This window comes from Bemisia tabaci, chromosome 4 (genome assembly GCF_918797505.1).
Source record: "Bemisia tabaci chromosome 4, PGI_BMITA_v3".
NCBI lineage: Eukaryota > Metazoa > Arthropoda > Insecta > Hemiptera > Aleyrodidae > Bemisia > Bemisia tabaci.
This window is the reverse complement of record NC_092796.1, coordinates 14,092,706-14,119,530: the sequence shown is the minus strand read 5'-3', so window position 1 is coordinate 14,119,530 and position 26,825 is coordinate 14,092,706. Positions and strand designations below refer to the sequence as shown.

The 26,825-nt window shown below is 41.5% G+C and overlaps 1 protein-coding gene across 9 annotated transcripts in view; it reads right to left on the bottom strand.

Moving 5' to 3' along the window:
* Nucleotides 1–26,825, bottom strand: part of mdu (mitotic spindle positioning protein meduse) — a 234,064-nt gene that overhangs the window by 1,628 nt on the left and 205,611 nt on the right. For 8 of the 9 annotated variants that reach the window (XM_072299387.1, XM_072299379.1, XM_072299381.1 and 5 more), the window contains 6 exons: nucleotides 7,157–7,366; nucleotides 5,787–5,913; nucleotides 4,961–5,071; nucleotides 3,487–3,882; nucleotides 1,326–1,432; nucleotides 567–747 (listed from right to left, as the gene is read on the bottom strand). In XM_072299387.1, the coding sequence (XP_072155488.1) occupies nucleotides 567–747; nucleotides 1,326–1,432; nucleotides 3,487–3,882; nucleotides 4,961–5,071; nucleotides 5,787–5,913; nucleotides 7,157–7,366 (1,132 nt within the window). The remainder of the gene's footprint in view (nucleotides 1–566; nucleotides 748–1,325; nucleotides 1,433–3,486; nucleotides 3,883–4,960; nucleotides 5,072–5,786; nucleotides 5,914–7,156; nucleotides 7,367–26,825) is intronic. The other variant, XM_072299380.1, reaches the window with a different exon arrangement.

Here is a 26,825-nt window from a genome sequence, read left to right as displayed (position 1 = left end):
TAATTAAAAAGACACTTAAACAAGTTAATTAAAGTAACAGTTAAAAGTTAGTTTAAGTAACAGTTAAAGCTAATTAAAAGATAAGTAACATAATCGTATGCATTGCAATCATGCAAACATAAATTCATCACTTTTCTCAAAACTGTCATTTTTGATGATACGAAGTCTTCATTCATTAAAGATATCTCAAAACACTCTGTATTTGTAAATTTAAAAGATTATGTGTTGAAATTTTTATTTTCAATTGGAAAAATGCAAATCATGAGAGACTAATTAGTTAAAAACCAAACCCAATACACTACTAGAAACTTCTAAAGTTTTTCTCTCTCGAACACAGCGTAAGAAAATAATTTGGGTTTTGAAATTTTCTTTTTCATCCACTGTGAAAGGATACAGTTGAGATGGACTTGCACAGAATACATAAAAATGTATGGATGGTTTTTACCAATGAAAAATATTTTTCATTCGTGAAGAATGATGTGTTCAATTTGATCCTATATTATCAAAAAAGAGATGGTTGGAGGATATTCTTCAATCAAAAAGACAAGAGTTTTCGGAGTACATACCTTTTCATCAACATCAAGGAGATTGGGATTGCTCAAAGCGGTGCGGAGTTTGGACATTGGTGGCAGTCTGTCTAGGATTTCAATATCTTTTTCTTTTTCGTTATCTACAATTTCCCCCTCACCGTCAATTAGACTTAATAAATTTGGTTGTGATCTAGCCAAAGAGAATGCTCTCTGTCGTCTGGAAAAAAAAAATAGGAAAATCAGAGGGTACAAAAATTAGATAGTGTATCAAACTAAAAATACCGAAGTAACGCCAAATGGCAGTTCCGGTGTGTCAACACCTGTTTGACAGCGAGTATGCACACAAATTTAGATTATAAGACAATAATTTTGTTTTTTCTTCTGACCACTAGGGAACGAGGAAATATACTCTTACCTTTGCTACAATTTGTAATACTTTTATGTAAATTAAACGTTTATGCTAATTGTAGTTAAACCCGAATAAATCTCATTAAAAAAAATATAATCAATCAATCAATCAATCAATCAATCAATCAATCAATCAATCAATCAATCAAACTAAAAAGTCGAATTAAAAAAACCAAGAGAAGCTTACTGACTTATAGTTAGTAAAATTTCTACGATTTTTTTGAAGAGATGGCATTTAAAATTTATCAGTATTTCTAAAAGCTTTTTAAAGGGTACTGCTCCTTGAGTAAGAACGGTAAAAGTCAAATCAATTGTAGATGTGTCGAAACTAAATTTAAATCTTCATGACACAATATTATCCGTGTCACTGTGCCAGTGCCAACTTACCTCAGCTCTTCCTCTCGTCTTCTCATTTCCATCAATTCATTTTGAATTTTTTCTTCTGCCGACTTGTAACCAGGCCTAGTTCCAATGCTACTATTTTCTTCTTTGTTCTGAAACAAAAATTGAACATTTATTAAAAAATCCTTATCGATGGGAAATATTTTTATCCGTGTACAGCGTTTAATATTTGAAGACGCTAGCTTGCAGGTACATGTATTTATTTATTTATTTATTTATTTTTTGAGGGCCTAGGAAAGTCAGTATCGCGTCGGTACTATTAGGGCTTCTGGGTCGCTCACTTTGCGTGCCAGAGTTTTGAAGGAGAATTGATTGTAATGCGAATACCCTGGAATGATAAACTGCAACGGCTCCTAAGCAACTCACTTAGTCTATCCAGGTTTTTGGAGACGAATAACTGATCGCAATAAAGCCGGCACGCATGGTAATTCCCTCTGTGCCCCATCAGGACGACAGGACGCTCAACTTTGGATTCCTTGGAATCAATTACCCATAAAATTTTATTTTTTTCCGAGCCTCCACGTCAATTTAGAAAGCTTATTTTGTAGGCGGATCTCCGGCTCTGTCCCCCACCTTTGGGGATCAGTTACGCTACAATCAGATAGTTACGATAAGCAACGTTTTAATGGGGGAGGGGGGGAGAACCCTGGTAAAAATTGGCGATAGGAGCTACGTTTCAACATACCATGGGAGTTCTTATAACCAGCATTCGAAGGCGATGGAAAATCATATAGCTGGCTGTAGAAAGCGAAAGAAATCATACAGCCGGGCTGTACGAAGCGATTAAAAATTATACAGCCGCGCTATGGTTCTTGTCACCGGGCTATGCAGTTTATCACCTGGCTATAGCTCTATCGTCATCGGCTATGAAAGGCTATAAGAAATTGTGTAGAAATTCGTGTGCTTTGTAAATCCTTAAGTTTGTGCGGAATCACCTTAATATTTATAAAACGCACATTATTTTTTTTCATCAATTAAAATGAGAATAATCCATACAGAGTGTGCAAACATTTCAAAGTCATGAGTTGAAAAACGCTGACTGCAGAGATTAAATATTAGAGCCTAACACAAAGCGGAGCGGCGGCGCACTGGCGCCTACAAACCTAACAGGGATACTTCACGCATTGTGCGATGCGTGAAGTATCCCTGTTAGGTTTGTAGGCGCCAATGCGCGTTTCGATCTGGCTGCCCGCCCGCCGCGCCGCGCCGCAGCGTACCACGGCGCTTGAAGTAACTATTTCACACTAGAGGTATTGCACAGTATCATACGAAATTGAAGGCGCTCCAACATATTAGGAATGGCAGGCGTACTTCAAAAGTACGGAGCTTTCCTCGCAAAATAAATCAAGATACTACGGCCCAAAAAGAGAGCGGTAGTTCAAAAACTCACTAAGTCCTAGACAAGAAATTAGTAACGTTTAGCATACACTTTATCGCCCGGCTGTTGCTTAATCGCCATCGGCTATAAAAGGCCATAAGAAGTCGTGTTGCCGGCTACAGAAGCTATTGGAAATCTTACAGCCGGCTGTCGGTCTATGGTATTTTGGAACACAGATTCTACTGCCAATTTTTACCAGGGAAGGAACCAAAAAATGTTGGAAAAGTGCGTGCCTTTCATAGAGAAAAAAAGGAGGTGTTTGCATTTCGGGCATCTTGGAATTTTTCCGATGACGTAGGTCGGCACAACGACTTTTATCATAGATTTATTTTCTTGGAGACGGTGTAATTTATGAAAAAAGTCATTCCATAAAACGTGCTTGAAATTATATCATGAGTTGATTTAAGCAAAAAAAAAAAAAAAAAAAATGGGACATTATGGTCCGTTTTTCATACTTCGAATTCCGGATTTCGCTGGCCAGGTTGTACCGACCTACCTACGTCACAAGGTAAACAAACCTCAAGATGCAAAAACACCTCCTGTTTTTCTCTAGATACAAAAACCCAGCTTCGGTATGATAAGCTTAAAAAGTTTAACCGAACCCAGATTCTACCTATAACAACCTTGATTTTATTCATTTCCTTCCACATAAAAATTTTTTAGACTAAAAAAATTTAAAACAAAATCAAAGGCTCACTAGCCTAAATAATATTTTCAACATATTAATTATTGAAGTTCGGTTTGTCTTTGAAGTGTTGGGAAACTTACCTGAATTTTCTTAACATAATGTTTGCGAGGTGGCGCATTGACTACAGAGACACAGTTTTGATTAGAGTTGGGACTACTGAAGGTGGAGAGTTTTTTGATTGGTTCACTATTCAGAGCGGGGGCGTTGAGGGTGAAAGTGGAGCCGAGTTTGCCTCGCGATTCCAGGAACCTTTTCATGAGCCCGCGCTTCTGGGTGGCGGGGGCGCCGACGAACTTCTTGAAGTGGGAGTTGGGGGCGGCGGGGCTCGTCGATGATGGCACGGTCAGCTCGCTCTCGAGTTCTTTTGCACAGCTCAGGTTCACGACGCTCTTCGATAGGTGCTTCTTCAGCTGCAGTGGCGCCGGCTTCTTGTCGTTTGACTTACTTCTTTGGCTCAAGCTGTTAAGTTGGTTAACCTGCAACGAAAATGGGAGCATACATGAGTTACTGCACAAGAACATGTAGTCGCATGTCGCCGGAAAGTCATTGAAAGCGACCTCATGTGAGCCGATAATTTTCCAAATCACGTAAGTCCCCCGATGTAATGCCCACAGGCAGTTCCGGGGCTTCACTAGATTAGTTCTTTTAATCTTAAGATCAATCATGTATTTAATTTGTACCATCTCTAATATGTCTATGTATCTCTAAGTATCTAATAAAGCATTAAAAGAAAAAAAGAAAAAAAAAATCACGTAAGTGCCAAAATTGGACCGCGTTAAACAGAAAGGAACCAAGGCATATCAGCTATTGCCACATTTAATTGGGCAATTTAATTTTTTACATGAAAACGGTGGTGCAGATTTTCGTGCAAATTTCAATGAAAATTCTCCATGGTACGAAGCAAATTCATTAAAATTTTTAAAGAAATCAGAACAAACGTTTTCTCGTAAAAAATTGAATTGCCCAGTTGAACTTGGCAATAGCTGATGTGGCTAGGTTCCTTTCTGTTAAACTCGGTCCAATTGCGAATGCGAGAAAAACAAGAAAACCCGTTTTATTCGCTTTGTTGAAAACCTTCGAATTCCAAAAAAATGTATCTTCATTAAAAAGGCTATTTTGAAATCAGACATGATTTATTATACCAGAGGAAACAAAGAAAAAACAAACCCTGTACCGCCAAAATAGAGATTGGCGCTTACGTGATTTGGAAAATAATCGGTAAAACAAACCCTGTACCGCCAAAATAGAGATTGGCGCTTACGTGATTTGGAAAATAATCGGTCCATTTCCATTTTTCTGCCAGATTCCTTTAGCTCAATGCATCTCGAGTAGAATAGGTTGCAAATCCTTCTGTGGTGAATGTTGATATCGCACGTTTAAAACTCGCCTTCAATTTTGCTGCATAGGCTACAAGCCAACCAGGTACACGCACAGTGATCTAATTGGACTAAACTTTGCAAGTAGCGACTACAATCTAGCTCATTGTCAGTTTAGAAATTACATATGTGCCATCAGTTAAAATGAAGATAATAAAGAATGTTAATGACGAATTACCTTGGATTGAACATCAATATTTTCTTCTGCTTTAATGATGAGTAATTCTTGCTCTACGTTTATACTATTTCGGCTACTAAAGTTTGTAGAGTTCATGGTTTTATTTTGCTGCTGAAAACATAAAAAAAATACATCATACATGTAATAATATTACTCAATAATTGTCCTGCGATTGTACTTATGATTTATGATTGATCTGACTAGAAACAAAATTCAAACGAAAAGAGTCCCGTACACACTAAGTACCACAAATGCAGCATTGGGGATGAAAGGGGGAGGCCACCGCCACCCTCCTCCCCGATGCCAATTTTGCGTTGAAAGTAATTAATTTTATAAAAAAAAATTAAATTAATTTGATTGAGTAAATAAATTAATTATTTGGAAGTTTGCAACATCGTAATTCGAGGAACGTGTTTCAAAACTTTTACCAGCAAAACTGAATGTTCCTTAATGGCATTATGGTAGTATTTATGTCTGCTTCGTGGAGAGGAAGGGAACAGTGGCGTGGTGTATTTTGCGATATATCGATTGATCTGCCATTTAAACCTATGGAAAAGGATCGATAAACACGGCGTTCGCAACGAACATCTTAATAATTGATTCTTTACCATAGCTTCAAATGGGGGAAAAATCGACAATCGATCATTCACGCTTTGCCATTGGAGGGGAATGTGAATAAGGGAGTATAATCATAATCTCATGAATTTTATTATCTTTGAAAATCTACGTATATTCATCAGAATAAAACTATCAATGGCTATATTCTAATCGGGGGCAAAATTAAATTAGACGATTAAATTTATTAATTAAATTAAATAATACTTACATGAGTGGGCGGATTCTCATTGGATTTTATAATATTGTTCATATTGTTATTTTTCTCTCTTCGCAATTCCTCTTCCCTTTCTCTGGCCAATCGAATTTCTCGCTCAATAGGAGTTTCTCTTTCATTCCTGTCGTATAAAAAGAGAGAAAAAAATATCACATTAGTTACAGTACATCATTAAATATTCCATCCATCAGAGAGATGAACTTCCCAGACCGGTGAATCGAACTCTTGCAGGAATTTCTTAAGACAAATAAAGTTGAGTTTAATGGAAATTTGAGTCCTAAAATTACAGCACAGTTCATGACAAGACCGCATCCAATTTTGTTTTTCAGACGATAGGCTGATTTTAAAAGATTGCTAAATTTTAAGGTGCGTGTTGCTGTGCTGTGCGGGCTGTGCCATCAATTTTGCGTGAGCGCAAGGCGTGGAACAACCTTCAAGTGCCGAAAAAATTTGACAACGGATGAGCAAAGTTAGAAAATACAGTGATCTGAAAATGACAATAAGAAGCGTATTTTCGTTGATGATCGGTCGAACCAAAATGGGTGGATCAAGCGGTTCCGTATTTTGTTTTGACGCGATCATAATTTTTCGGAACAACATCGTGATTCACCAGACAGATAGAAGGTGGAATTCTTGCAAACGTTGGAGCCAAAATATAATCCTACAAAAAGTAGGGTTTAGAAATGACCTGATGGAGATGATGGTATCCGACCAGCATCAATTTCGGAAGTCTGTTTACAAACCCGATTATGATCCCGCCGCCATTGCCGCGACATTTTGGCTCGACCGATCATCAACGAAAATACGCTTAAGTGAAAAATCAATTGAAAATAATGCATACACGCAAAATTAGGGGAGCGACATTGTGCAATTCGCAGAGTTTTCTGGGAGGCATTTTTTCCGCAGTGGAAAAAAACACATTGGATCTAGAGTCCAGACTCTTAAAAACATTGACAAGAAAAAATACTCTTGATTCAATCGGATTTTTTCTTAAATCACAACGAAATCCGCTTAAATTAAGAGGCTTGGTTCTTAATGTAAGCTAAATTCTGATCGAATCAAGAGTACTTTTTCTTGTCGATGTTTTTAAGAGTCTGGACTCTAGATCCAATGTGTTTTTTTTTCCAGTGCGATATTATTTGACCACGAGGTTAGCCTATTGCCTACCTCTTTTATCCATTGCAAGTGCAACCACCCGCATTTACCAATAGGATCGCTCCACATCCCTTTTGTCTTCTTTGTCTATAGCTTAGTTTATCAATTTCAATAATCGGCTTGCAGAGGCAATAAGCGCTTCGTGGGTTGGATCGCGAAGCGATCAGGGGATATAGCCTCCTAGTCCGTGTTGAAAGATTGGTGGTTACCTGAAAAAGGTGGAGTTCTCTTCCTCTGGCTCGTCGAGGGGTTTGACGGTGATGCCTCTTCGTCTGGCGTTGACGCTCACGTAGGAGCAGTCCAGGTGTGAACTGAGCCCGGAGCTGGAGCCCGAGCTGTGCCCGGAGCTCATCGAGTCCATCGACTGGGTCCGCTGGTGGATCTGACCGCCCATCTCCACTTCGGGGCTCATCACACGGCTGAAACACGCAATTCGAAAGTGGCAAATTAGTCCAGCTTCCGCAAAGAGACATTCAAAAGGAAAACAGTCGCTGAGAATGGGTACTCGGCGCAACCGAAATGCACCCGACGCTCAGTGGATCGAGTCAATCAGAGAGGTCGGACATGGAATTTTGAACTAAAACTGCGAATTTTGATGTTAAATTCGTCAAATTTTCAACTTTGAGGGGTGCCTCGAAATGAAAATTTCACGAGGAAACCAATCGAACCGCTTTAAAAACCTCAAAGTTTTGTGTGAGCGGAGTTATAAGCTTTCGAAGTTTCCAAATTTTGTCCGACCTCTCTTATTGGCATGTCTGTAGTATCCCCTCATAGATATTCTAGCCTTCTCCCTTGTTTTCTTGTAAAGAGGGGGTGTCAAACCAATCTTACTCAATTTCAAAGGAGGAGTGAAAGGTTGTCTCAAGAGTGCCATACCAGAGGAAAGTTGGTCTAAATGCCTCGGATTCTTGACCGGCCCCCCATTGGGCAACATTTAAACGCACATACGACACCTTTTCTTGTTACGGCAGTATGGTGGGCGAGCTCGGAAAAATGGTAAGGTCTTGCACACACGACACCGTTTAAAAGTTTATTTGAGAAAATACGCGGTCTCATGCCTCGTGAACTTTAAATGTCCACGAGTCGCGGTACAATTCCCATTGCGACGAATCTATTTCGATTAGATTCCAATTTACGAGAAGCGGTGGGCGTGCATGCAAAACGTAATCCTGGGTGTTGCACAGCTGCCCGCAACTCCGCACGCTGCCGCGGATGCGGATCGGATGCAACGACAAGAACGCGCGAGAGGAACGTGGGAGGACGGATCGAGGCTCGTATTGTCTCCGGCGACAGATATAAATCCGCTCACAGATTTGACGTCGGACGGAAACGAGCGAACCACCGAAAGAAATTGCTGAAAGTCGGTGGATCGCGGCGTTGCCATGATGGGTCACAAGTTAGGGCAAGAGCTGAACCACACTGGAAAGAAAGTCGCTTTGATGTAGTATCTAGACTCTTTAAAACATTAACAAGAAAAAATACTCTTGATTCCGCCAGTAGTTTCCGTTTGCAGATTGGCGCTTTTGCCGAAGAGCCAGAAATAGAAATTCCATATTGCAAAATGTAGTCCAACTTACAGTCTAGCAGTGGGATTTTTGGTGGAGTCTTTTTTTATACCCATTCGTTTAAGTCTCTCTAGTTTATCATTGATAACACACGTGTGTTCGATAGGAATTTTCATTTTATTGATCCTCTAATTTGAGATTTTAGTTTCAGACCAAATTCTGAGCGCATGTTGGCAAAATTACCAACTTCTGATATTAAGTCTTGTGGATTAGTAAAACTTCCAATTCCTTTATCTCGTTTCGATTTTAACGTGACTTGGTTTCTTTCTATTCAACTTGCACTAAAAAAAGTAGCTTGGATCTAGAGAGTCTAGACTCTTGAAAACAATGACAAGAAAAAATACCCTTGATTCAATCGGATTTTTGCTTAAATCGAGAAACAAGCCTCTTAATTTTTGCGAATTTCCTTTTGATTCAAGCAAAAATCCGATTGAATCAAGAGTATTTTTTCTTGTTATTGTTTTTAAGAGTCTGGACTCTCTTAAACGAATGGGTATAAAAAAAGACTCCACCAAAAGTCCCGCTGCTAGACTGTAAGTTGGACTACATTTTGCAATATGGAATTACTATTTCTGGCTCTTCGGCAAAAGCGCCAATCTGCAAACGGAAACTACTGGCATAATACGTTGTTTCTAAAAATAGCCCAAAGTAGTAGTTCTGTATTGAAAAATGAAGATCAGTTGGAGCATACAGTTTTCTAAAGGATTGCCGCAGAATTTGGAAAATGAGATATTCCCTGACATTTTCCTGATTTCCCTGACACGTTTTGGTGAAATTCCCTGACAATTGAACAAATACCAAATTTTTAAAGTTACATGGTTAGAAATAGTTTTCGGGCAAAATTCGTTGTTCGAAACGTCCAACCCACTCGAGATAGCAAATAAAGGTGACTTGACAATTCGTGACATTCGCGTCATTTTCCCTGACATTTCCAGGTTTTTCCTGCCTTTTTGAAATTCCCTGAAATTTCCCGGTTTTCTCGGTATTCCCTGACTGCGGTAACCCTGTTTCAAAAAATTACTCAGACATTATCTCTTCAATATTCGTTAATATCACGCGGTTTTTCCTTTAAATTTCCAATGGAGATTTGGTTGAAATGGGTGCAAATAAAACTCGATCGGGCGACGCGGCAGGCGGTGGGCCGTGGATGCTGGGGCGGAGGATACGGCGACGCGTAAACGTGGTGCGGCGACAGTTTTCGAAACGGATAAGTGGAGCCAAGTGTCATTTCGCCCTCCCCCCACTCACGCCTGCACCCCCCGCAAAAGGCACGCGCAGATCGCCCCCGAGTACGGACTGTGGGTGCGCCGTGTAGGACCCCATCTTTTTTCATCTCGCCATCGATTTATCGGCTCGCAACGTTGCCAACAGTAGCGTTTTATGTCCAGGGGAAGCGACGATCTACATCTATCGATGGCTAAAGTCGAAAAATACGCAGCTCTAATTGCGAATCTCTGCTCATGTTTTATTTTTTAAATGATGATAAAGCAGCAATTTTGCTTGACATCTTTTGTACATTTCTTCACTCATTTAAGAAGACCATAAAGAACTTTCAAGGGGATGTAATAAGTTATATTTTGAAAGAATAAAACCTGATCGGAGATTTTGCAATTGAAATACATATTTTCCAATTTTAGCAATCGCTTAACTGGATTAAAGTGATCAAGAATCATGATCAAATTCGTCATATTTTTTGCTATTAAAAATTAATTTATAAAACTAACTTGGAAATTGATAAACGGCGGCGCCAGAAATATCAATGGTGCAATTATTTTTCTCGCAGTCGACGTTAAAATTAGCTGGAAATAATTTCATTTAGAATTTTACTTTTCCGTTCACAGAAATTTGAAAAAATCGAGGGAAATATAAAACAAGCAAGGAAAAGGTGGATCGACAAGAAATGACGAAAAGGAACGTAAAAAAATAGTGAAGACTCTTATTCTTGGGAACTGAGAATCGGCAATCGAAGCCACTAGGTGTCAAAAATGGAGTCGGAAACATTAAAACGTCGTCATTAGAACTTCATAATAAGTTTTTGATTTATTAGTTCTCACACGCCCCATTCCTTTAAGAAACCCAACTTTCAATTCTGGTCGCTATGATTTTCAAGATTTTTCTTCCACATATTTAGGTACCGGTGGAAAATCTGCGATAGCAAGCAAGCTAATACCGAGTTATATTTACACATATTTGTATCACTTGTATTTTGCCCCTAGACGGCCCATTAGACAACAGGGCCTGTAATACCTGTTGCTAGTGTCTGTATAAATATGTAACACTCCGGTAATGTTACAGGATAGACGTCCATTTGCATTGTTGAAAGAACATTTATCACTATTAAAGCTTCATTGCCAGTTTATACATACATAAGGACTTTCATGAATCAGTAATTGTTTTGAATGGATGTATTGTATTAAAGAGGCACATCTTTTCGAGTGATTTTCATCTGGTTTCTTCCCCTTTAAAGTTCAGAACTGGGAGTGGATTTTGTTAAATTTTTTGCCTCGATAGACAGAGTTGCATTCCTCGGAGGAAAACACCGAAAAACTCACATCTGTGGTTTGATTCATCTTACCGCAAATGTTTGTATCCAGTGGGCGTTCTCATCCTACCTCTAGGAAGTGAGTAAAACATTTTGGACTTGGCCGTCACTGCTTCCAACATGGTAACTTGAAAGTTCTAACTGCACCGTAAACAGAGGGTATTCGTTTGGCGTGATGGAGATTGGCAATAACTCAAAAAATAGACATAAGCCCCTCGAGAAAATTCAACGATGCGATGAGATGTGACTTCACGATGCGTAAAAGAAAGTTCAGCCTCGCCAAGTTTATAATTCCTGCCGCTATGGATTCTCCGGATTTCATTTTCACATTCTGTCATCGGTTTCTTCATTGTGTAAGAGTCTTGTGATAATTGTCCGGAGTCATCTGTCATGGCGCCAGACGAGAAATATAGCCAGTAACTCGACAGGTAGTGCACAAATTGAATTGCGTTGGATGCAAAGGGACAAGTTGCTGTTTCTGCGAAAGAATTGAGGAAAAGGTTGATACCCATGCCGGTTCGGTCTCCAGCTTACAATCAGCTGATCAGCGGACATCAAATCTCATTTGAATATCCTGACGTTAATGATGGATATTCGAGATCTTCCATCATCTATCGTGGGTAATGGTGTAAAATTAACATGCAGCCTCACTGGTTTTTAAACCTAGAGATTTTTCAATGAAGTTGTGGCTATTTTTATCCATGCAGTCTGCAAATGCATACATTTCTAAGCACATCGCTGTTGCGTGCATATATAGAGTCGATAAAAGCATCAGTCTAATAGTTTGAAAGAAAACTATGGATGCACGAAGTAAACAATAGCTCATATATATATATATAAAGTCGCTTTATAACGCACTCTGGCGTTCTACGACACCCAAGCGCCACATATGCCTGTCTTCCCAGAGGTTATCGGGCAACTGACACCGCAACATCTCTTTGTCAACGCCCTGCCGCCAACCCTTTACGGGACGTCCCCGTCGCCTCTTCCCAGGTGGTACCCAATCCAAAACTTGTTTGGGCAACCTCTCCTCCGACATTCTTTGCACATGTCCATACCAGCATAACTGCCTGGACATGACGTCGTGCACGATATCTTTCTCAACCTTCATCACCTGGCGAATTCTCTCATTACGGACACGGTCCCGTCTCGAAATGCCGGCAGATCGCCGCCAAAAATCCATTTCAGTTGCCCTCAACATTTCTTGCGTTCTTTTCGTCAAAGGCCACACTTCACTACCATAGAGCACGATACTTTTAACTAGAAATATCCTTCAAAGACAAATTAAAATAAGTTCTCCAATCGGTAATTCGATTAAATTGACATTGGTACGTTATAATCTTAGTTAGTATTCAAATTAGACTTGTAAAAATGATGTGAGAATATTGATTTAATGCCTCTATGTCCTGAAGATCGCTTATGGAAAGGCTCCAAACTTTGAATGGAGTATCGTCAAAAAGCCGAAAAAACTTCCCATGAAAGAAGTCTGCTGGGTATGCGGATGAAATGACGGGATAGAGGTCAGAGATGGATGACAGGTTGAAACTGAGATACGATTAAAGACTATTCATTCGGATCTAGCGAAAATTAAGCGAAAATAATTATCTCCTTTTTGCCCGATGCCGTCACAGTGTCCTAAAATTTCGACTATGTTTTGATCAACGCGGCAGAACTTACTTACTTTTTGCAAATGTTAAAAAAGTCCTAAAATGTAAATCTCACCCTGGTAACACCAAAAATCTGCTGCCGTGTAAAGGCGAATTTCATCTGGCGGTTCGGAATTGTTTTTGCGCCCGAACCTCGCAGCTGCCGTTTTAATTCAAGTTTGGAACTTCCGATTCGGTGACTGCCAAATCGTATCGTTTGTACGCAATTTTGACACCGCCTCACGAGATAGTCCTAAAAAACTTCGATCTGCTGAAAACCAGCGAGTCTGATTGATTAAATCTGTTAGCAACTGTGTCCATTAGTGTTGATGAATGATGAAATAGCACCGGGCAAAACTTCCCAAAGGAGGTTCGGAACTTTAATTCGCTGAGAGCCGAAGGAAAAGTTCCAAAGTTTGATGTTCAATCTTAAAACCCTCTATGGCATGAATTAATTTTGAATCTCAGATTCTGAGGGATTCTAATCCACTTTGTAGCTTGCATAAAAACCATGAAGTGCCAAATAGTTTTCAAAATTTTGAATTTTTGGGGATTAGTTATTCAAAAAAAGAAAAAACAAATGAAAATTTGCAAAATCGTGCCACAGAAAAAATATTCAAATTTTAAAAACTTCAAATAAAAAAAAAAAAAAGTTGTTACGAATTCATAACGCTATGCCATGGAGGGTTTAACCCCCTGGTAAAACGCGACAACTCAACGTATGACAGAACTGGACCGCGTTACGACGTTATGTCGACGAAGGCGCCGTCGTTGTGATGTCAACGCACAAGTTATAAAATGATCGGCGACCGGTCCAATTCATCTTGGTTAGCGCGACGACAGCAGCGGAGCTTCCCGCCCAGACGGGTCCAGCAGCCTGCACTGATTGTAAGCGGCAATCATTCTTCTCCGTCGAGGGCTCTAGCTGCCGAGGTGGGTATTTCTGTCACCGCTCCGCCGCCGATGAGGATGACTCCAGGCGCCGCGCCGCGCTCTCTCGATGTATGGAAGCACTTTCATTATAATCGGAATCAATGAAAGTGCTACCTTTTGCATCTGAGCGAGTTGCCGTGTTGGAACTGGATCGAATCATATTGCGGATGCCATTCGGAGACAATATATTTTCCGCACTTCTGGTTTCCCTATAGAGTGAAAGTTCGAGAGTCAACGCTCAGATTTGCCTAATGATGACTGATGACCGACGAGTCGAACGATGTGATTGATGAGGTTGATTTTTTTAGAAAAAAATGAGGAAAAAAATCAGAAATTATCACCACTATCTGTTACAACTTTGACCTTTAAAATGCGTCCTTAAGTATTTGTCTTTCGGCATCAAAAATCACTGACAAATGACGGATGAAACAAACACAACATGAAGTCATGGATAGAGAGAGCAAGTGAAAAAGCGCGCGTTGATGACGGCGCAGAGATACAACTATTCGAACTGGATGGATGGCCGTGTTGCATATACACAAAATTGAAGGCGTGATGATGCCAGGCGTGAACTCGCAATACTCCTCTCTATGCTGCTAGTGAGATGTCGTTTCGATGCGGCGAAAAAGTTAAAAGACGAGGCCAGATTACGTCTCTACTATTTTCGGCTGTGCCACTCACGGATCCCTGGAAGCACCACTACGAATAATACGAGTGGAAACGAACACACGTTATGGAGACGCACATTAAGGGAAAGTGCGCGCGTTGATGACGGCGCAGAGATACAACTATTCGTGCTTGACGGATGTCCGCGTTGCATACATGCAAAATTGAAGGCGCGAAGCGTAAACTCGCGTGCAGTGCAAGTTTGCTTGAAGTTTGGTGGATAGATTGATAATCAACAGCGCTACTGCCATATGTGTTGATGAGCCATATGCGTGTATTCTTTTACATGAAATATAGATTCGTCACCGGAAAAATTGAACGACTCCCTTCCCGTAAAAAGAAGCTTTATTCGGCGCATTAGAGTATACTTCAATTTTCAACAAGATACTCCATAACTCGATGGTGCTGAATACATTAGCAAGGGTACTGGTGTCTGAAGACTTCAAGTATCGAGAGGGTAATTTTTAGCTACAACTACATACCCACCCTTACACACAGCCCTCCTTACTTTTAGCCTTGGCTCTGTAAGGAGAGCTTGACCGATTACAAAGTAGGGAGATGTGCTCTCGTGTGATCACGTGAAATCTCTTGTGATCCCTTCAATTTAAAAGCTTTTTATACGTTTAAGAGTTGACTTAGAAAGAACCAGTAGGAACTCCTCGTTTCTCACAAAGTTTAAAAAAGACCTGCTTGATTAATTCGGTAATATCCGCCTCTTCCAAATCCGGATTGCCACATAATTTAGAAAATGAGATTCCCTGACATTCCCCTTGTTTCACTGTCACATTTTCGGAAAATTCCTTGACAACTGAAGTTATGCCGGATGGTTAAAGAGACATAATATGAAATAGTTTTCAAGCACACTTTGCCGTTCGAAACGTCAAATCCATTCTAGAAAGTGAATAAAAATGACTTGACAATTTTTCCCTGACATTTTCGTCATTTTCCCTGACATTTCCCGCACTGGAAAAAAAAACACATTGGATCTAGAGTCCAGACTCTTGAAAACATTAACAAGAAAAAATACTCTTGATTCAATCGGATTTTTGCTTGAATAAAAACGAAATCCGCTTAAATTAAGAGGCTTGATTTTTGATTTAAGCTAGATTCTGATCGAATCTTTTCTGGGTACTTTTCCTTGTCGATATTTTTCAGAGTCTGGACTCTAGATCCAATGTGTTTTTTTTCCGGTACGGTTTTCTCGGCATTCCATGACTGTGGCAACCCTCCATGCTCTTCATTCGAGAGCTAAAGTTGAATTCCAAGAAATCCTGATTTCAACGCTCATCTCAAGCCCACTTCCAGCTCAAAGCAACCTTCTCTCATGCAAAATCCGACGGCGCAACGGATCCTGGCGCTTAAAAAACACAGGAAGCGAGATCGGCTGAGCCGCTCGGTGCTTCCGGCTAACGGTCGTGCCATGCGCGGAAAAATAACAACGAAATGCTGAGGGCACGCAGGTTACGCGGCCGCAGAGGCAATTCGCCCCCCAATTGACAAAGAAGCACAACTGCAATTCGAGATGAACCCTGCTTTTCATGTACCTCCAACCATTTCAGGGCTCACGTATGAATTGGGTTCGGTCCTTGTTTCAGGAAAGCGAGAAATTGAATCGCACACGAGTGGGAACCAGTCAACAGAGCACAATGACTGTGACACACAAAATATGTCAAAGCACACTCGCTCCGGTTCTTGCGCGGTGCTGCCCGTTGCATTGACGCGTGGAGTGGACGAAAAGTCGGTGCGGTTCATTATTTAATTCATCGCTTGGAGTGGAGTGCCCTCTACCAGGCCCAGATATGACTAAAATATGGGTCAGCGTGACACTGGGAAAGAGACTGACAAGACCAGGATTTCTTTTTTGTAAAAACCGCGAATTTCTTCGCTTGGCTCTGATCATAGTTGAGGGGCTTGGAGGACGAGGCGCGTAAGTGGAGCTTTGGCTATTTCGAGAAATGCGTGTTGGAAGTTTCGAAATTAGGTACATGGATCCATATGGCGGAAAAAAAGTTCAAGCTGACTTTTTGATGCTTAAAAATTGGAATTTGGGAGCGAATTTGTCATAGTATATACATTAAGACTAGTTTCACTTGAAACATCCACCCTTTGTGTTCAGATAGTCCAATGGTAGTAACAGAAATTTTAAAACTCTTCAAGAAATTAAATTTAAAAATTTAAAATTGCCTAGTCCCCGACGTAAATAGCCTAGATGCTGATCGTCGTTAATTAAAATTGACTAACCAACTAATTAATATCTCAATTTCTTCAAAAACTTCACTTATGCGCACTGGCCTCTAAGCCCCTCATTTGTTATTTTTCTTGGAGAGATATCGATGGTGAAACTACCAAACCACGTATCTCGTTAGCGGTGTTTAAAAATCTACGCTCACATTTTATTTTTGTGAAGTAGACCAAATCAATATCATTCCTTGAAGTTTTCACAGAGTTTTCTCGCACAAGAGGAAAAATCACAGAAATTTTCAAGAATGGACGTTAAGTAGTTTTTCATTTAAAAATAAAGTATGACGGAAGTCTGCGACGTCGCAAACCGAGATACGTGGTTTGGTAGTTTCACCGTCGATATACAACTTATAGTTCTGAAGAGACACCATAGTTTTCGCTCCAGGTAAGCAAATTTTCTGGTCATAGAAACCTCGTTTCGGTTCAGGTATCGACAATTCTGTTCCATACTAAACTCGTATCTTGCCAAGATTCTTATATACCGTATTTCGGTTGCTATGACAAAAATGCGGTTTATACAAAAACTGTGTCCACAAGACAATTCGTGCTGTTAATGTTCTTCTTCGCGTCGAGGCTTCAGATCATGGAAAGATCAGAATTGGACGTATTATGCCAAATGATAGTGCATTTGACTCTGTTATGCATATTTTAGGTCTTAGGGCAATGTTATCACGTTTGCAAATTCCATTGTGTCCTCATCTAGGATTCATCCTGTCTAACTCGTGTTGCGTCGTGCAATTTAAAAAACATCAAAATTGGACGTGCACATCGTTAGCGCCAGTGTCTCCTGTCTACCTACGCCAGCTAGACCATTCCGGCCATTCCAACTACTATTAAGGTTATTTCCTAATTAACGCCAGTATTTGAGCTACCACTCGTAGCTGAACCCCAACACTGTAGCTATAAAGCAACAGTTCCATTGGGAGCCTCCTGCGCGAAGTTGGCGACGTGAAGTCAATCGCACGACAGTCGCGCGACCGGGTGCAATGATTTTTACGTTTAGGCACCGTTCTTTCATATGCAATGTTCTAACCCGTCTGTTGCCGCTGATTGTTGAGACAAAGCCACTTACTAGTAGCAAAAGCAAGGTTCGAGGTATGATTCCACTGGATTAAAATCATTGCACGCGGTTGCGCGCCTCTTCTGCGCAGTTGACTTGCGCGTAGTCACTCCTTTGGATTCGGATACCGCGAGTGGACATTTTTGCAGAAAGGCCTCGCTTGTGCTGTCCCTTTTTTATCTGTCAAAATCCAGGCCAGACTTTTATTTAACCCGCTTTAGCAGAAAAGAACCAAGCCGCACAAGCTGTTGCTAAATTTAACTGGGCAATTTAATTTTTTGCAAGAGAACATTTCTGCGGTTTCTTGGAAAATTTTAAGGAATTCGCTTCGTGCTAGGCAGAAAATTCCCAGATAAATGCACAAAAAACTGCACAAGCGTTTCCATGTAAAAAATTTAATAGCCCAGTTAAATATGCGGCAATAGCTAGTGTGGTTTGGTTCCTTTTTGCTGAACGCGGTCCACTTTTCATGCAGTTATTACAGGGGAACTGGTGGGTGGTGGCACTCTCTACCGCCCACACTGAAAAAAATCTCGGGCTTTTTTAACCCTCCTTGTACCTTTACCAGCTCACGTTTTTTTACCAATTATTGGTAATTTACCAACCAGACTGAAGCTTACCTAAAAACCGGTATTTTTTTACCTTTTTTATGGTAAGAATACAAATTTTATTAGTAGTCAATTCCCGGTAACTTTGCCATTTATACTCGTAATTCTAACCACAGTTTGATAAAAAATATGGCGTTTTACCAAAGGTCCCAGTAAAAATCCGAGAAAGTTCAATAATATTTCCGAGGTTTCTCGATAAAATTACAATTCCATAAATGGTAATTTTACCCAAGAAAAACTGGATCAAATAGAACCCCTATTCTTGTAATTTTACCCTTTCTATAAAGTAGCACGAGATTTTTTTCAGTGCATTGGCGGGCAAAATCGGCAACACTTCAAGCGAAATCCGCCCTTTCCACCAGCAGCGACGCATTAATCCGGGCGCAATTTGAGGATTTCGAAAATTCGGTCACGAAACTGGGAGGATCGAGGCGGTCCCTGATGAACTTCGATAGCGGATCGAAATGCGGATTGATTGTCGAGCGGGACTGTCACCGCGCGTGCGTATCTCGCAGTTGACGACGCTCATCAACTTTCGGCGCCACCGCTCCCGCATTGCCCGATCTCCGCACTTCCCATCATCGAAAGCCTCGAAAAAACGCCATTCGTCGCCTGGTTCGGCAACAGCGTCGATGCGGGGCTCAGGATCGTGATCGGGCGCGGATAATGTCGAAAATTCGAGATGAAAGCCGCGGGAATTTGGGACGCGAGGACGACAATCAACGGACAACACGCGCCATCTCCAGCGTCTTCGGTTTGGAACGCGATTAAAATTCCCCGGTGTCTCTCGCTATCGAAAATCCCTGCTCGGAGCCATGACTCCCGTGGTAGCGAAGAGAGCAGTAACAGTGGCGTGGCGTACTTTGCGATATATCGATTGATCTGTCATTTAAACCTATGGGAAAGGGTCGATTAACAGGGCGTTCGCAGCGAACACCTTAATAATCGATTCTTTACCACGGATTCAAATAGAGAAATATCGATAATCGATCATTCACGCCACGCCACTGAGCAGTAAGTGCATTTCTGTATGAGCCATGATTAGCACGTGCTTTTATGTGTCTCGAGGTTCATCCCGGCATGCACTTACTGCTCTCTTCGCTATCACGGCGGATGAGCCGGAGGGTTCACGGACGGATGAAAAAATGGAGAAGAAACGTACTGTCAGTGGTATTAGAGAAGTGAAACAAGAGATAAAGTATCCTTAATCTCCTGCACTAGCTAGTGAGAGTTAGACTACGTGAAATGGACCAATATCTTTTTAAAAAAGCATCAAATTGCATCCTAGCGAAAGATGATTTGAAGTTTAATTCCTCTGTAGAGGACTCCGCAGGGGATCCGTAGGGAAGCGTTAACAAATTGCGTAACGCTCGTGGGGGAGGAGGGGGTAAATGCCAGCGTTACGTAACCCTCAATTTTGGTAGAAAACTAGCTTTTCTGCTTCTCTAGAGATTTTAACAACGCCAACCAATAATATGCACGTAGGTGTCATCCTCATTCTCTCGGCGTTTTTTGTCGCACAATCATTTAACATACCTCAAAGGACCCCGCTTACTCCTTATGGGGCTGCGTACAACGATCGATTTTTAATTTATTTACTGTTTTAAATTCGTATATGGATGCGGAGCAAAAGTCATCATTGCGCCAACTTTCTACGAGCTACCGTTTTTGTACAAGACGAATTGAAAAATCAAAAAAAATGAAGAGTTTTAATACTGCGGGAGATGGCAAATTCGCACACAATGATTTTCTCGCCTGGGTTTCGCCCAACTAGAGTCTGTCCAAAGTTAGGCAGTTCGAATGCTTTGTCCGTCTACTGTCAACAACCTCCGGCCAATCAGTGGGCTTATATTTGTCTCTGCTCGGTTGGTACATGTGCCACATCCAACGCATGACCGCTTTTGTCGGATTGACAAATAACCGTAATGAGTGGTCAACAATTCCACGTTCGTCAACAGGATGCGGTCGAGACTTGGACAGGAGGATGAAGGAAACGAGGAAGATTGTGAGGGGGGGGGGGGGGGATGTGGTCGATTTCAATCAACGTCTACCCCGACCGCGCGATCAAATCAATCAGATCCAGCGTTATGAAGTTGAATCTACCAAAATCGATTTTGAGAGGTGGAAAGGTTGTCCAATGCAATGGTCTGAGCGCTCAATTTTTTTCTCTATCGATATAATTTAATAGAAAATAGCTTGCTTTATGACGAGCAGTCCAAATGAGGAAAGGAGTAAAATGGTTAAAATAGGTGTGAAGAAGTTCATTTCAAGTCCAACTGATGATTTACTATAGCTATAAATGAAAAAATATTGTGCATGTGAATTGGGCTTAACTAATGTATTTAACTTAAACACACCGGTCAGCTTTTTTTAAAAATAACGGATAAATGGAGAAGGATCTGGAACTTGATTAATGATAATTTGCTCTTCAAAACCTCAAAATTGATTCAATAATTTTTTCGAGGAAAAAATTTCGATGCAGCAAGCAGGAGCTCGGTGTCACCATATTGATTGAACTGTGGTGTTTGTCAAACAGAAGTTTTGCCTCGTCAAACGAAGCATTCAGTTCGGTTCGACACTAAAGTTCGATCATGTGAGCCAAACATTTATATGGACGTATGGACGAATCGATACCTAGATCGGTTTAAGCAACATATAATAGTTTGGTCTATATGGAATACCGCACTGAGAAAAAACTGCGGGCGTGGAAGCCGTATACTTACAGGTTATACAAAATTACCGTCCGCGTTCCGGGCTCAGACGCCGTAAGTTTCAGGCGTATAGCACCCGGAGCGATCGAAGCTACGGCTCCGGCACCCGGAAGTTTCGGCCCCTAAGCCCAGAGCGGACGGTACGTCTATACAGCCCGTAACTTTTTTTCAGTGCGAACTTCGGTTCACCGATGGAACTTTTGTTTCAGTGCAGCCTACTGACACACTGGAAAAAAAACACATTGGATCTAGAGTCCAGACTCTTGAAAACATTGACAAGAAAAAATACTCTTGATTCAATCGGATTTTTGCTTGAATCAAAACGAAATCCGCTTAAATTAAGAGGCTTGGTTCTTGATTTAAGCTAGATTCTGATTGAATCAAGAGTACTTTTTCTTGTCGATGTTTTTAAGAATCTGGACGCTAGATCCAATGTGTATTTTTTTTCCAGTCCACCGAGCCTACCATACTAGAAAGTTCCAAATGGAATTTATGATACTTGACGAAATTTCGCATCTGCGCTCAAGATGCTCGAGTTAAAGAGGACGATGGACGACAGGAGATAATACTGGTGCGATGTGCAATGAGGGAAGTGGGATTCGGTCCGGTGCAATCTCCGATTATCCACATCACCACGTCGCATCGGTCGGCATCGCGCACCGGACGCGGACGAAAGACGGTGCGGCACAAAAGAAATGTGCCGATATGATTGCGCCTTCGCGTCTTGGCCGATGCCGATGCCGGCCCTTGCCCGCGCTCATTTGTCATCGCAAGGCCGATGCTCGCACCTGATCATCATCATCATCATCCGTCGGCCGTTTCTCCCATCTGCCACGGGAAATTGGGCCGAAAGCCGCGGCTAATTCCTCCGGATTAACCGGTCCTCTCGCACCGTCCACGCATTCCAGAGCTCTTCTTCACTGAGCGAATTATCCACGAATTCCCGTCCAACGGAGCATTTGGTCAATGGTGCTCACCGTCAAATGTACCCGTTCATGAAAAATGGCTCTACACTAAAAGAAAAGTTAGGGGATATATGGACATATCGTCCGTTCCGGGCTCAGAGGCCGAAAGTTTCGGCTGCTGGAGCCGTAACTTCGGTTGCTTAGGGTGCTCCGCCCGAAACTTTTGGCCTCTGAGCTCGGACGGTATGCATGTAGCCCGCAAGCACGGCTTTCAGGGCCGGATGAGTTTTTTTTTCAGTGTGGCCTCTGAAGGATCCTCTCGTGATGGGCTCGGCCATTTTAGACTTTATGGAGCTTTTAGGGCCCCAAACAATGACGGGCGTTGTCTGCAGATGATTCATGAGTGCATTTAATGTGGTTTTGTTTGAGTGCCTGTGTCACCGCCAACTTTACTCGAATTACATATTTAAGTGTAACCAGACAGTTTTGAAACCAATTTTGTGCATTATACATTTGGATGAAAATTCAGCTTGAGCCTCTACAATGACAAAATTAGTAACAGATGATAAACTTCGAAGGCCGGCAACAACCCCTTCCAACCCGCTCCCACCAAGAATCCCCGAACCCCCCCCCCCCCTCTTTTTGGGCGTGTTATTCTCGGCTTGCTTACAAATCATATACTTGCACAGTCTGGACACCACCGCAAATCTCACACGTCGTATCCGCAAAAAATATCTGAAATTGAGATCGATATTCTTGTCCGCTCTCGTGGCTGGAATTTTTTTCAACGGTGCTACACGTGGTGATTTTCATATCATAAGTCGGCGTCTGGAGGATGAGGGGGAGGGGGAGGGGGAGGCACCGATGAGGCCGCTCGGACTGATCCCCGTATCATACGCGGAGGAGTTCACGGATGGGGGATCTAATCGTGTCGAATTATGAGTGCTCACTGCTCATCGGCACGGAAATTGGGTCATATCGTGAATGAAAAATGAGGTTGTTTTCGCGCGTTATTCTCGATATTCGCCGCGGGTACCGTTCGGGAAGGGTCAGGCCTCTTCCGCGGAGCCCAATTCCGAAATGAAACAACGCAAATCGATCGCAAAGTGCTCTTCCGGGCGTCCTCTGATGCCATGCAAGGCGAAAACGCAGTATATCGCCGTCCTGGATTTTTCATTCCTTTATATTAAAATTCCTTGACACATCTCACATTCGAGTATTGTTGAAATTGAAGGGTTTAATATGTAAATCTGCACGGAGAAAAAAACTTCGTGCGTGGGACCCGAAGTTTGGGTCATATGGATCTCTGAAGTTTTCGGATTGAGCATCCGAACAGTTAAGGTCCAGCTGCTGAGGTTTGGATCACACATCTTAAACTTCAGTTCTTACATCTGAAGTACTTCGGTTTTCACATCCGAAAAACTTCGGTTCTCAAATCTGAAGTACTTCAGATGCAAGAACTAAAGTTTCAGATGTGTGATCCGAACCTCGACAGCTAGACCTAAAATGTTCAGATGCTCACTCTGAAAACTTCAAAGATCCATATGACCTAAACTTCGGGTCCCACGCACGAGGTTTTTTTCTCCGTGTGTCAAGAATATTTTTTTGTGATTTTGGAAAAAATTGAGAACAAGTTGCATACTCAGTAATACGAAAATCAAAATTCAAGTTTTCAAAATGATCATTGACTATTTGAATTTGAGGTCCCGAAATTAAATTTTTAACCAATTCCGAAACGAAACAACGCAAATCGATCGCAAAGTGCTCTTCCGGGCGTCCTCTGATGCCATGCGAAGCAAAAACGCAGTATATCGCCGTCCTGGATTTTTCATTTCTTCCTATTGAAATTTCTTGACACATCTCACATTCTAGCATTGTTAAAATTGAAGGGTTCAATATGTAGATCTGTCAAGAATATTTTTTTGTGATTTTGGAAAAAATTGAGAACATTGGAAATAGAACACATTGGATCTAGAGTCCATACTCTTATAAACGTCGACAAGAAAAATTACTCTTGATTCAATCAGAATCTAGCTTAAATCAAGAACCAAGCCTCTTAATTTAAGCGGATTTCGTTTTGATTCAAGCAAAAATCCGATTGAATCAAGAGTATTTTTTCTTGTGAATGTTTTCAAGAGTCTGGACTCTAGATCCAATGTGTTTTTTTCCAGTGAATAAGTTGCATACTCACAATCAGTTCAAATAAAGATACGAAAATCAAAATTCAAGTTTTCAAAATGATCATTGACTATGTGAATTTGAGGTCCCAAAATTAAATTTTTTATCCAAAGGCAGGTATGAATAACTAATTTTAGTGTCATGTCCTAAATAAATTCATCTCTCTATACTTCCATGTGCTTAACCATCAAAGGTTCATGGTGGTGGTGGGATTATGCCTTCTTTGTAATTGCATCATAAGGATTCCAAAAACGAAAAACGAGTCAGGCAACAGGTTCATGATTTGCATCATTCGTTCGTCTTCATTTCCTCTAATTACGTCCAAATAGTATGACGACACAGTAGTGTCGATAGTAAATTTTAAAACACCGCAATCGAGTTACGTGCTTTCCGAGGATGAGTGCATATACCTCCTCCGAAACACTTCAGTGAATTTTCCTCATCCCGTAAGGGTTCGCACACACGCTTTTGCGACAAAGCGCGGGGCAGCATTTTTACGGGAGAAAGTGCGATGCATGCCTGCAGAAGCTGTAACGAGTCGAAATGAAGTTGCACCGCTTTTACGTCATACGACTCGGTCATAGTGCGTGTAAATGACATCACGTACGGCCTTTCCGCGTTGCACGCAAGCGCAAGCCCCGCGCGTCGCCCGCTGTCGTTTCGTTACATGGACGCAAATCGAAACAGTCCATTTGAAAAAGGGCGTAAGTACCGGGGAATTCTTGTGGCATTTGCGTCCTTCTTCAAATGAGCCGTCGGATTGTGTTTGTGGGGCAGAATGTAGGCTGGACGTTGGAAACGGGGAAAGGCAGCCATCGGTGACTTGCAAAGAAAAGGTCACTGCGCTTCGATTATCACGTGAGTTGCAGCGTGTATTTCGACTCCGTAATATTACGCTCCGTGAATTTACGTAATACACGCTTATTTGCAACGGGGATTCGTCAACGGAGAGTACGGGTTTTTTTTGTCGTCCTTACACTGAGAGGAAAAATATCACGGCCCCAGTGGCCTATAAAAAAAAGTACTAAGAAACTTGTAAAGTTTAGAGCGGGGAAGTTCCTAAATATAAAGACAGAAATCGTTTTTAATCTAATTTGCAGCGTTTAAATCCTACCTTGCTTCTCATGGATCCTTTTTGTGACTTCTTTTAATGAATTTTCACAGACATTTTGATTTTAAATATGTTTTGACGCCATATTCACGATATAGAGATCTTCAGTGTAATTCTGGTGTTGTTTTCAATATTTCAATGTCCAGTCTGCTTTAGAAGCTATACTTAGCATAGCGTCTATTATAATTATTCGTCAATTGTGTGCATGAGATTGTTCTTTATGGATAGGGGTTGCAAGGTTTCTAGAATAATTGGTCTCAGAAATCACGTTACTTTTTCATGAGATATTATCGACAGCTTGGCATCACCGAAAAATCAGCCTGCTTCTTTGACTCCAACACTGTAAGAAATGTCGGATTAGAATCCGGAAGGCATTTCACGCTGTAACCTATTTTGCTCCCAACAAAATTGAGGGATAATAGGGTGTGAAAGCCCCGTGAGAGAGGAGTTAATTCTGAAAGAAAAATAGCGCATTCATATCACTCGGGTTACCTGGGAGTGCTCCGAACTTTTTAACGGTAAAAAGTTTGATCAAATCGTACCAAGTGCAACAAAAACTTTACGTTTGACTTGAGAAGACAAAGAATTTTTCAAATTTGATCAAACCATGTTCCCGTCATTCAAGGCTCATCTACTGGACCATCGCGGATTAGATTTTCGCATCGCATGTGGAGAGCTGTTTTGACACGCATAAGAAGGGGCGCTGTCAGCGGGAAGGGGCAACATAGCTCGTGCTTCTGGCCGATACTGCGGTGCTAAGGAAAAACGCCGTATGATCTTTTAGACGTTGCCAGATTTCCTTCAATAAAAACCGAATTCATTGGACAAATTCTGAATATTTTTTCTCGAATTTTTCAGATAATTTTGTTCGCAACTTGATCGAACATATCCAAAAATTTCACAGAAAAATATGCATAACTTTCCTCAAAAATACATGTTTTACCCGGAGAAATTTGCCAACTCTCGAATGTTCGTACGGCGTTTTTCCTTAGTGCGGAAGAATACCAGTAATACTATCGCTCAATAGAACACGTTTACATAAAGAGGAACTACATGCATTGCGATATGGGTTCTGTCATGCATGCATTCTTACGGATCGCAGGGTCCAGGTCACAATAGCCATAGTTCCTTCTGATTTAACAACATCCAACAGAAAAACCACGTATGCACGTGGGATTTGCAACTGAGATACGCGCTTCTCGCCAGGCGGAGGAGAATGAAGAGCCCGTGAAAAGGACAGCGCGGGCGACAAGTACAAATAGCGGAGCTCATTCAGCGTCGGATCGTGTCGACTCGGAGTCCACGTTTTGACTCGAGACGTCAACGCCAAGGGCCACGGGTGCCCGACCGGACCGCGCGGGGGCCAAGGAATGTGCCCCTTTGACATGCTAATGCTCCCCGAGAAAACCACTTCTGTTGCCAGATATCGTATTTCATAACAAATAGCCAATGACACGCTCGAATGCAGCCGGGGAAACATCGGACATTCCGGAAGAGCTAAATGTGATTTTAGGCTTTCCGAGATGGAATTCTTGTGTAAGAGAGTAATAGTTCAGACCGCGGGGTCTCCTTTGGCCGCTACGCAGCCCTTCTGCTGGCTGGCGTTTTGCGCCTTTCAAAGGCCTGCTCATGACAGTAAAAAACACCTGGATCATTCTTCGGAAATTCGCAGTCACCTGGCTCGTTTTGGATTATTACCCGCTGTTTGCCAG